This window comes from Nilaparvata lugens, chromosome 4, assembly GCF_014356525.2.
Source record: "Nilaparvata lugens isolate BPH chromosome 4, ASM1435652v1, whole genome shotgun sequence".
Classification (NCBI taxonomy): domain Eukaryota; kingdom Metazoa; phylum Arthropoda; class Insecta; order Hemiptera; family Delphacidae; genus Nilaparvata; species Nilaparvata lugens.
The window spans coordinates 72,438,281-72,450,805 of NC_052507.1; the positions used below are offsets into that span (position 1 = coordinate 72,438,281).

At 35.8% G+C, this 12,525-nt stretch overlaps 1 protein-coding gene across 2 annotated transcripts; it reads left to right on the top strand.

Annotated features, from left to right (window-relative positions):
• Positions 1-14: 14 nt before the first annotated feature.
• On the top strand, positions 15-11,172 carry LOC111063581 (39S ribosomal protein L40, mitochondrial). 2 transcript variants are annotated; one of them, XM_039426375.1, is made up of 5 exons: positions 15-298; positions 2,311-2,403; positions 3,016-3,189; positions 7,192-7,390; positions 10,990-11,172. In XM_039426375.1, the coding sequence occupies exons 1-5, from the start codon at positions 267-269 to the stop codon at positions 11,098-11,100; spliced, it is 609 nt and encodes a 202-aa protein (XP_039282309.1). In that variant the 5' UTR covers positions 15-266; the 3' UTR covers positions 11,101-11,172. The 2 variants fall into 2 exon arrangements, with proteins under 2 accessions (XP_039282309.1, XP_039282310.1); XM_039426376.1 differs by lacking the exons at positions 15-298; positions 2,311-2,403; positions 3,016-3,189 and adding an exon at positions 4,335-4,644 and having other exon boundaries at positions 10,990-11,167.
• Positions 11,173-12,525: the final 1,353 nt, after the last annotated feature.

A 12,525-nucleotide genomic window follows, 5' to 3' on the forward strand; every position in this document is an offset into this window, starting at 1 on the left:
GCTGACTTTCAAGTATAAAATTATATCAATATATCAAATTTTACTACTAAAAGGTATTGTTAAAATTCATTTTTCATCAGAAAAATAGAAATTTTTAGTTTCTTTCAACACGAGCTTTTTTCAAATTAGATTTCTATTTCTGCATTCATTCATATTCAGTCAGCTGTGCGGTGTACGGACGACGAACCGCACTGCCGCAAATTCTAACCCCAATGTTTTATCATCAAGTAATAATTTAAAAATATTGTTGTTTTACTGTAATTATAATGTTTAGTTTAATAAACAATTCTTTAAAATTGTAAGTATTCAATTTTACATTTTAATAAAACATACTAGTCTTTTATAAGTATTAAAATCAGTGTTAAGCCTATATGTTTGGTAGGTTAGAAAGATATTTAGAGCTTAGGCATTGTTTACTTACCAATTAATTAGTTTTAAATAAATTCTAGAAATAAACGTACTATTACTTCTAACCTTTATTTTATCTTCTCTTTTATGCCTTGTAATAATAAATAATAAAATCAATTTTAATGTCACTTAGGAATTTGTCTCAGACTATCCATATTTCATAGTTTCCACTTATTCAGAGATTATCAGATAGTAGCAATCATTCAATCGATAACTAATTTTTAATAATACTCCAATCATACTATCCGTTCCTGTACAGTGTGATTTAACACTTGTAACCCCTATTAGGCTACATTTAGGACACCAGGCTTAGTCGCCAGTGGCATAGCAAGTACTAGAGCATCTAGAACGAATAGTGGAGCATTAGATTTTATTGCATTTATCACACTAGGTGTCTCCCTGGGACATCTTACAGCTCATGCTGTCTGGTGTTGTGGTAGTGAATGTCACTACGGGCAGCTAGAGTATGTTATATTTTCTTCACATACACCTAGTACAGGTGGATGCAATGGTTTATGATCGTCAGTACATCAAAGCGTGTAAAGATGGGCTTGCAGTGGGCAAGATGGTCGCTGCCCGTTCTAATTTTCACAGTCATCTTTAGCAGCCTCAGGTCACCAGCAGCCGCTGCTGAGTGACCCCACATGAGCAATCCATAGGTGATGTGGCAATGTAAGAGCGCGTGATACATCATCACAAAATATCTCTCAGTCATCAGGCCCCTCATCTACAGCCCCTCTCGAGCAACAGGAAAAAAATGCGGGAGAGTCGTCTGATTACCTGTTAAATATCACTTCTCCAGCTAAACTAAACTGGCATACACTGATGTATATGACTGCTACAGCTTAGTTTGCAGTCTAAAGGTGCGTACAGATATACGCGCCTCCAACACGCTCCGCACCTGCTCCGATCATGAACGTTACGGGAGATGTTAGCTCTTCTCGCGTTCCACTCTTGCTCCCCGGTCGATCATCAATCGATCTGCTCGAGTGACGTTCGATTGCGGAGCAGAACGAAAGTCTGAACCTTAAGACTAAACCCAGCAAAACTAATTCAAAACTACTACAACAACTTAATCCTTTATTGGATCCTGAGGCTCACGCAGTTCCCGTGACAAGCTGTAGATGATCCTTTCAGTCTTGTCCTTAGTCTTTCAGTCGATTAGCAACGAACCACAAAGAAGCAAATCGAAGATGTTTCACAGATGCCTCCAAAACCCGATCAAACTCAGCACTAGAGATGCATCAGCTACATACATCAGAGAGGAAACATGGTCGTCAAGGTCATTTATCATGACTAGGAACAGTAAAGACCCCAGCACCGATCCCTGACGCACACCAAAAGTCACCGGAAGTGTCTGGGAGTTCCCACCACCAAGGGAGACTTCTACCTTACTCTTCCCAGTCATACTCTTGAACTCGCTTAGGGTTGCCAACTGATGAGCGATTAGGAGTCTGATCTCCTTATTTTATATCATACTCTTCCCAGAATCTTACTCTTGGGGTGTCCAGCTGGTAGCTAGGTACAACTGGTAGCCGAGTCTGGGCTCCCAACTTAATACAGACCTTACTCTTTGGAAGTTTCACAGTAGGTCACTAGTGTGGCTGGTAAAGCAACATTGGTCACCAATGCTGCTAATCCAGTGGTTGCCGGGCTGATGACCCAAGTTAGACACCAACTGCTCGCTGGCTGCTAAAATGTGTTGAGTCGGTTAACGACCCTAGTGTAATGAACGCAATAAGAACTGATGCCCGGTGACTCGTTCGGGAACTTAGCGACCCTCTGGTGGCCGATGTAATGTAATAAGTGCCCAAGTGCTTAGGACCCAGAATGGTGTCCTAGTTTAATTAGGGTTTCATCATTTTTTCTCATGTATGATAAAAATTTTCCGCTTATTTTCAGTTTACCAACAATTTCTCAACCTCTGGGAGGTGTGCTTCAGAGACAAATCAACTCAGGATCATCACTTTATTTCAAGTTGACCGATTGCTTCTTGTAAGTAAAAAACATTGAGTTTTCTTCTATGAATATCTTGAAAATATTTGAGTGGTTCCTTTTTAACATGTGCATCCAGAGAATAACTGAGATTTGCATAGCTGAGAATTTTCCATTTTCAGAATTTCTTTGCGTCATTGATATAGAGCAATAATCACTGCATCTCTAGACATGTCTCAAGTGAGATGCTACTGCACATTTAGTAATCAGCAGAATAGTAAGCATTTCTGCTCATGATGTAACATTTTTTTTTTGTCCAACTTATCTCCGAACATGTGTGACATGGCAGAGAAAAAATAAAGTGATGCAGAGGCATGCTTATAATAGGCTAATATTTTAACATCAAGTAATATTTTAACATCAAGTTCCTGGCGAATCTAGGTTGATAAAAAATTCAATTTTTGAAATTTAGTTTACATTTCACATCAATGTCTAAAATGTCATTATTTATGCCTTCTGCAAAGATAGTAGTATATCTTATGACATCAACAGTAAAACCATCAAGTTTCTAAACAGTAAAATGGTACTGTCATCTAATTGGATTCTCCAGAAAATTTTAAGATTTTTAGAGGAATAAAAAGATTATCTTATGTTAGTTCGATCAATTTACAGCGCAGAGCCAATGAAGAAGAAGCGTCGTTTAGATCCGGCAATTGTGAGAGCGAGAGAAGATCGTAAGAAAAGAAAATTGGAGAAACAAATTCGCAGAAAAGAGAGGGGATCCAGGCAGCTGAAGCCAATCGATGAGTGTGAAGTGCCAGAGGTTATACTCAAGGATGAGAAAAAGTAAGTATATTTTTATTTGAAAATATCTTAGAGGTTTATTTGACAGACTTTACTTATCTTTTCTTGTTGCTTGTCTGATGAGTAGTCATTTTTCTTTCTAATTGATCATGGTCGCATTATTCGAATACGGAATTCTTGTAGCTTGATCAGTGGAATTCTTAATCCCACTCATCAATCTCAACATTCTTACAACTATATTACTGCAATATTTTTACTTGTATTTCTGAAACGGGCTAGGTTTCCTCCCATATACAGGATGATTCTCATAAGGTGTAACAATAGGTAACTTGTTAACCGTTCATTTTAAAGAAAACTTTAAATGGGCAACTTCCCTTCTTTTTTTGTGACATTTCACGTCATGCCATTTTAAATTGAAAATTTTCCATGTCCATAATTTCTTTACATCATTTATATAGAACAATAATCACTGTATCTCTAGACATGTCTCAAGTGAGATGCTACTGCACATTAAGTAATCAGCAGAATAGTAAGTATTTCTGCTCATGATGAAACATTTTTTTTTTTTCCAACTTATCTCCGAACATGTGTGACATGGCAGAGAAAAAATAAAGTGATGCAGAGGCAATCTTCAATCTTCATTTGTAGGACCATTAACCAGCCAGATGAGCTGGGTTGGTCATCACGTCAAAAATACAATATCACACAGAAGTTTTTGACAACACTGTGACGTCAAAAAATAAAACATAATCGCATAGATGGCTAAACACGGTGATGGCCACTAAATGTCAACTGTAGACTCCTGAAAAATGCATTCAAGGAGTAGTATGGTCTGGCACGCAGCCAGGACTTGAGTCTCCTCTTAAACTCACTGTCACTCAAATGACGCACAGATGGAGGTAGCATATTAAACATTTTAATAGCGAGAATGTTTAAAAGCAAAATATTAATAATTTTAATAGCAAAATATTATTATGAGGCATGCTCATAATATTTTAACATTAAGTTCCTGGTGAATCTAGGTTGATAAAAAATTCAATTTTTGAAATTCAGTATTGTTTACAGAATTACATTTTACATCAATGTCTAAAATGTCATTATTTATGCTCTCTGCAAAGATGGTAGTATATCTTATGCCATCAACAGTAAAACCATCAAGTTTTTAAGCAGTAAAACGTTACTGTAATCTGATTGGATTCTCAGTAAAACCTTCAATTTTTTGAACAGTAGAACGTTACTATAATCGAATTGGATTCTCCAGAAAATTGTAAGGTTTTTAGAGGAATCAAAAGATTATCTGATGTTAGTTCGATTAATTTACAGCGCAGAGCCAATGAAGAAGAAGCGTCGTTTAGATCCGGCAATTGTGAGAGCGAGAGAAGATCGTAAGAAAAGAAAATTGGAGAAACAAATTCGCAGAAAAGAGAGGGGATCCAGGCAGCTGAAGCCAATCGATGAGTGTGAAGTGCCAGAGGTTTTACTCAAGGATGATAAAAAGTAAGTATATTTTTATTTGAAAATATCTTAGAGGTTTATTTGACAGACTTAACTTATCTTGTCTTGTTGCATGTCTGATGAGTATTCATTCTAATCGATCAGGGTCGCATTATTCGAATACGGAATTCTTGTAGCTTGTAATCCCACACATCAATCTCAGCATTCTTACAACTATATTACTTCAATATTTTTACTTGTATTTCTGAAACGGGCTAGGTTTCTTCCCATATATACTAGCTGGCCTTACATGCACAATTTCCCATTGACCTTACCTTACACTAGTAGTTCTGTGAACAGTAGATCTCACGCAGTATTCTCATCCACAAATGCCTGATTGAAACTATAGACCTTATGGAAATACAACAATAGACTGGCTTCTCCACACATCTGTGTAATCACTTGTCAGCTGATTTAAGATGAATAATTCTATAGTCTGATTTTTACTCCAATATTGGCGTATGAAGGAGGCTCCTTTTTTCTTTTATATTATCCTTGAAATGCAAAATTTCCAAAAACCTTGTATATACGTCGACGCGCAATTACAAAAGGAACATACCTGTCAAATTTCATGAAAATCTATTACTGCGTTTCGCCGTAAATGCGCAACATATAAACATCAAGAGAAATGCCAAACTGTTGACTTGAATCTTAGACCTCACTTCGTTCGTTCAACTAAATTATTTCTCTGTCCTATAAAAAACGTAACTCTCTCTTCAGTTTTTCTATAATTTCTCCAAATCAGTCAACTACAATTTATCGTACAATGTACTTTTCCTCATCCAGTTCAACATCTCTTTGCAAACATGATATGAGCTGAATTTACAAGCATTTTATATTTGACCGAGCGAAGTGAGGTCTAAGATTCTAGTCGACGGTTTGGCATTTCTCTTAATGTTTATATGTTGCGTATTTACGGCGAAACGCGGTAATAGATTTTCATTAAATTTGACAGGTATGTTCCTTTTTAAATTGCGCGTCGACGTATTGGAAATTTTGCATATCAAGGATAATATAAAAGGAAAAAGGAGCCTCCTTCATTCGCCAATATTAAAGTAAAAATCAGACTATAGAATTATTCATCATAAATCAGCTGTTTAGTGGACTATAATACTACCCGTTCAAAAATATCGAACATCTTGAAAATATAATGATATTTCCATCAACGTTAGTAGACAGTTGACTATAATAATACCCGTTCAAAAACATCGAACATCTTGAAAATGTATCTTTCCATCAACGTTGTAGACAGTTGCAGCCAGAACTGATAACAGCGTTCACACTCACATTCCGGGACGACACGTCACGGTACAATAAGACAGAAAGCTCCATGTTTATTTAGGATTTTTCTAGACATTTTAAATTGATAAATTATTTATTATTTTTTGAGAAAACATAACAGATCAATGTAACTTACTGAGCGCAAGGTCTACTGTTCACAGAACTACTAGTATATGTGATAATCTTATTGAAAAACTTTTTTTGTAACATCAAGTTTCATTTTATACCAATTTGAAATAAAAACACACATATACCATCAAATTCTAGAGTTTTTGAACGATTCTAAAACATTGACAGTGACTCAGTCGAATTTTTATACCAATTTTTTACTTTCCTTGCCCTATTACCATAGGTAAGGAAAGTATTGCTTTCCGAAAAAAATTGAGGTACCCCAATTCCTACATTTCTATACGTTTCAAGGTCCCCTGAGTCCGAAAAAGTGTTTTTTTTTGGTATTGGTCTGTATGTGTGTGTGTGTGTGTGTGTGTATGAGTGTATGTGCGTCTGTGTACACGATATCTCATCTCCCAATCAACGGAATGACTTGAAATTTGGAACTTGAGGTCCTTACAATATAAGGATCCGACACGAACAATTTCGATCAAATGCAATTTAAGATGGCGGCTAAAATGGCAAAAATGTTGTCAAAAACAGGGTTTTTCGCGATTTTCTCGAAAACGGCTCCAACGATTTTGATTAAATTAAGTTAATACCTGGAATAGTCATTTATAAGCTCTATCAATTGCCACAAGTCCCATATCTGTAAAAATTTCAGGAGCTCCGCCCCATCTATGCAAAGTTGGATTTCAGATTCCCAATTATCAGGCTTCAGATACAATTTAAACAAAAAAATTCGAGTGGAGAAGATTGAGCATAAAAATCTCTACAATTAATGTTGAGTAACATTTTCACCTAAAATTGAAATTAAGCTCGAAATTCGAGAAAATGTGATTATCCAATTGCAAACTGTTGATTCTATTAAATCATTCACTATGAAGAGATATCAGACCTCGTACTATGTCTCCAGCGTTATTGTCCTGTCACCAGCTGGCTTAGATCTTTGTTTATAAGTAGACTTGTGATGCGCGTGAAAACTAGCGTCAGGTGATCAATTCTAATAACGTCAAGGAAAGTTTTGTGAGTGCGCCACACCAGATTTTTGTATTACTGTTTGTATATTGTGATAGTGTATACTGATAGTATACACTTATCAAATTTTCCTCACTGTGTAGAACATTTAGTCAATAGTTTTCCATTGCTTTTTTTTAGATGGCGAGTTCGTCAAGTCGATAAATTAAGTGAGCAGGAGGTGATTGGTAGAGTACGCATATTGAAAGCTTGGGCTGGCTACAAACAGAAACAAGCCTTGAGGGACATTCGTTTGATGGATCGCATCATGTTTTCACAGCAGCATGCATTGGACGAGCTGAGGAAGGAGTCCGAGTTCCTGTATCAGGAAGCAATCAAGGTGGGTCATTTAGATGATAATTCAATCTTTAGGTAGCCTAAATAAGAATTAGATAAACTAATGTCGAATCGGAATAAGAATGTGCTGGCCTTGACTGCCTGCGGTGGATAGCTGGGGCCCGTTTCACAAAGGTACAAGTAGGTTACAAGTCTTGTTGCCAACCATGGTTTTGGAGAACAGCTGATTACTAGCGTTTCACAAAAGCAGAATTGTAAACTTGTAGTTACAATGAATTTCTTCAAGTTTACAAGTGATTTGCTTGTTACGAACAAGTGTTTCACAAAGATTTTCATTGTAGCCAACAATTTTTGTCGAAATTACTTGTTCGTAACTATGAAATTTCTACCGAAGTGGAAAGCTATGTAAAGGATTTACAAATGATCATTAAAATGATTTTAAATATTCAATAAATATTTCTAATAATCAAAAATGCCCTATATCCCTCTAAAATTCATTATTTTGGAAATATATGCATAAGGAAATTAGATTTAATAAATTTCAAAATAGTTATTAATGTGTCACCTCATAGGTTATGTGTAGTACTATAGTATATATACACAGTATATATAGTATACATTATATATGTGGGGGCTAAAAGCAAAAGCTGCAAAATCCACTTTTTTCCGGAATTGAGTTATTGGTACCACTGTGAGCTGTTCTGTGTCTAGTTTCAGAATATGTAACTCTTGAAGGCAAAAACTGCTCGGAAATATGTTATTTTAATATATGAAATATAGCCTTGTTTGCAAAGTCTGCAATATCCAAGTTCAAAGTTTGACGTCTGAGAAGCATAACCAACAAAATCCAATTCCACCAATCAGAGTTCTTGATTTGGTCATGTGACCAACATGGCCGCTTTTAGTTGTGATGGGCTGTATGTTTTTGACTTCCAATGAGGATTGGTTTGTAGTGAATACGGTGAATGCTCACGAATTTATTAATATTCATATTATTAAGTTATTTCAATAAACTTAAAGTGTGATGGAACCTGATGAAGAAAATGGTATTTCACCAGTGTAAAGCCGCACCCAGTAAAGCAAGGAAAAGGCAGCAATAAAAAAGCTACCTTTTTATTCCTGTGTACATCATTATTTCCTCAAATTTTAAGTAGGTAGTATTATGGTAAAGGCAACGCTAACATGATGGTTTAACAATGCTAAAATTTAATATATTATGTTAAAATAGGCAATGCTAGATTTAAATGCCCAATATTCATTAACATCTGGAGCCATAAAATATAAAGTTGGAAGCAAAATCAGCAATATCCAAAACTGAGAAGCAAAACCTGCAAAGTCACAACTAAAAACAGCTGTAACTACTCAACAAATGAATTTGAAGCCTTAATACTTTGGGAAAATTCATCATTAATATATTCGAATTCATAGAAAAAATTTCATCCCTGTACATTTGGTTTCACCACCTCAACTTTTCTTTTTGCTCTCCTGTAAAATTTCACAAAGTGGATTTTGCAGCTTTTGCTTTTAGGCCCCACATATAGTACATCTACTATATATATATATATATATATATATATATATATATATATATATATATATATACTAGTGCATTGAGTGCATTGTAGGTTAAAATTCAGCAATAAATGAAGTAGACTGTACAAAAAACATTATATTGCTTTCAAATATTTTCAAGGTAATTATTGAAAAGTACAAGTAACCTTTATAAAGGATGAAAAAAGGAAATCATCATGAAAATAGGTTATGTTTACTATTGAAGTACTCGTAGACTTGTAAAATTGTAAACTTGTAGATCATAATTTTTTGTGAAACGTGAGTACTTATAAACTTGTAACTACAAGTACTTGTTCGTAACCATGGTTGGTAACAATACTTGTACCTTTGTGAAATGGGCCCCTGGCGGAGAGTTGCCCCTTCCCCTTCCACCAGCCACAAGTGTCAATCATTTTCCCTACTACACGTGCTGCACCTTCCCTCCTCCCTTCCTCATATTCATTCCCTCTCTCTCGCACACACATGTGAAGAAGAGGAAGAAGAAGAAGAAGAAGAGGAAGGAGAAGAGGAGGAAGAAGAAGAAGAGGAAGGAGAAGAGGAGGAAGAAGAAGAAGAGGAAGGAGAAGAGGAGGAAGAAGAAGAAGAGGAGAAGGCGGGAAAGAAGAAGAAGAAGAAGAAGAGGAAGGAGAAGAGGAGGAAGAAGAAGAAGAGGAGAAGGAGGGAAAGAAGAAGAGGAAGGAGAAGAAGAAGAAGAAGAGGAAGAGGAGAAGGAGGGAAAGGAGAAGAAGAAGAGGAGAAGGCGGGAAAGAAGAAGAAGAAGAAGAAGAAGAAGAAGAAGAAGAGGAAGAAGAAGAAGAAGAAGAAGAGGAGGAAGAAGAAGAAGAGGAGAAGGCGGGAAAGAAGAAGAAGAAGAAGGAGACGAGTGTTCCGCCCTTCCACTAACCTTTGTACCGCCCATACGCCACATAAGTGGGGGACTGCGCTCCTCCGTTGCAGTCAAGGCGCCAGCACCATTCTTATTCCGATTCGAATTTAGTCGAATTCCCACTGCTCAAATGGTGCGATAAGAGTTTCAGGTACTCGAGTTTATCGAAGTCGCTTGTCATGCTCATTACATGCACTTGAGGCCCCAAATCTGAAATAATCGATGCTCGGTCACTTGGCGACTAACATGTCGCGTCGTCGAGCCATGTTGTCGCGCAGTCGTGGAATTGTTAATACTGGAATCGCCTAGTCTGAACGTTACATTTTGAAAACACAAGCTGCGTCGACGAGCCACTGAGTCAGTGTGACCATAGAGAAACAATAGCATAAGTAAATATCCCATGGTATAGAGCGTTTATTTCGCAACTTTTACTGTTATCTCAAGCCGATAGTTTATGTAATTCTTTCCCGTGAAGCTGTGTGACACTGGTAGTCTCTCATATTGTGCCGTTTATACACTCTCACCCCAACAAAACAGTTAAATTCGACAATAATCGGCTTGAGATAACAGTAAAATTTGCGACATAAATGCCCTATACCATGGGATATCTACTTATGCTATTGTTTCTCTATGGTGTGACCGAGTAGTGCGTAAAGCTGCAATTAGTTGTTGATGCGTTTTCTTCTTGGCAAGTCTTCAAATGTAGTTTCATGTTTATGCATGGTGTAATTTTAGCTATTTATTCAAGCATTCAAAAAGTACAATTTATTAAATGTTTCAAAATTTGACCGATTTCTGAATTTAATCTTTGAAGAGATGGTAGCATAGAATCCACTGCTTAACATAATCAGGTAGAGAAAGCGTTGGCTAGGTGTTTTTGTTTTCAATTGCGTTGCATTAAAAAAAATTATCTTCTCCTTTATCTTCTACTTAATTTTTTCTTTAAAATAATTAATGAGTCTATAGACTTTTCTTCAATATACGATAAAATTCTCAACTTATTGAGTGACTAACATTTAAATCTAGAACAATTATCTGTTCATAAAAACATTATGAATAATGACACTTCATGTACCTGTAGGAAGTTTACCCCATTGAGGAGTGACTAACATTTCAAATCTATAGCAATTATCTGTTCATAAAAAACATTTACAATTTATGTAAGCCTACTTGTAGGAAGCTTTAAATATTAATTTATGTTTCAGGTTGATGAAAACCTCATTAACAGACCATTTAAAGGACCCCTGAAAACACCACCCATAGAAAACTATGCAAGTCCAGATGGAGAATACATAGACACAACTAAAAAGTGGTAATGTTATAGATTATTATTATTTGTAATTGTGATTAGTATTTGATATGTAATAAAACATTTGTGAACAACAAATGATGTGCAGTTCTTTTTCATTCGGATTCGCCCTTTCATGTATTTAAGCCTTCAGTAATATCTGAAAAGTTTGTAAAGGCAGTTTTAAGAGTAGTGCATACCAATGCGATTCGCATGTCGGCGATGGTGAAGATTGTAATAGTTTAAACAAGGATTTAAAATGCAGCCGCTTCCGTCGCCGTCGTGCAAATCGCAGTGGTGGGGACAATGCTCATGATGGTACTGAAATTTATGAGATTGAAATGTTAACAAATATTGTGTGGTGTGGCGCACTCACACAACTTTCCTTGCCGTTATGAAAATTTATCACCTGACGCTAGTGTTCACGCGCATCTCAAGTCTACTATTCAAAGATCTGAGCGAGATGGTGAAAGGACAATAACGCTGGAGACACACGAAGTCTGCTATCTCTTCATAGTGAATCATTTAATAGAATCAACAGTTGCCAACAATTTGTTATTGGATAATCACATTTTCTCGAATTTCGAGCTCATTTTCAATTTTAGGTGGAAATGTTACTGAACATTAATTGTAGAGATTTTCATGCTCTATCTTTTCCACTTGAAATTTTTTGTTTAAATAGTATCTGAAGCCTGATAATTGGGAATCTGAAATCAAGCTTTGCATAGATGGGGTGGAGCTCCTGAAATTTTTACAGATATGGGTCTTGTGGCAGTTGATAGAGCTCATCAATGACTATTTTAGGTATAAATTTGAACAAAATCGTTGAAGTCGTTTTCGAGAAAATTGCGACAAACCCTGTTTTGACAACATTTTCGTCTTGAATTTCATTTGATCGAATTGTTCGTTTCGGATCCTTATATTATAAGGACCTTAAGTTCCAAATTTCAAGTCATTCCGTTAATTGGGAGATGAGATATCGTGTACACAGACACGCATACACACACACATACAGAACAAAACCCAAAAACCACTTTTTGGACTCAAGGGACATTGAAACTTATAAAAAATTAGAAATTGGGGTACGCTATTTTTTTCGGAAAGAAATACTTTCCTTACCTATGGTAATAGGGCAAGGAAAGTAAAAATTATAAATTATGATTCACTAATTTTATAAAGTGAATTGCCCAAATAATTTTTTACTAGAACATTAACATACAATATTATAAAGATTATTCATGCTGGTTTCACAATATTAACTCACAATGATTCTTCAGAAAAAGACATGACGTCATGAAATTGTAAATAAATTTTACTGTTTTACAAACACGTGCTCCTATAAGTAAATTATAATATCATAAGATTGGTATTTCATACACTGTGATGTCACTATTGTGTTATGGTTTAACCATAATAATTTGAGATATTCAACAAACATAGAATATTGTGAAAA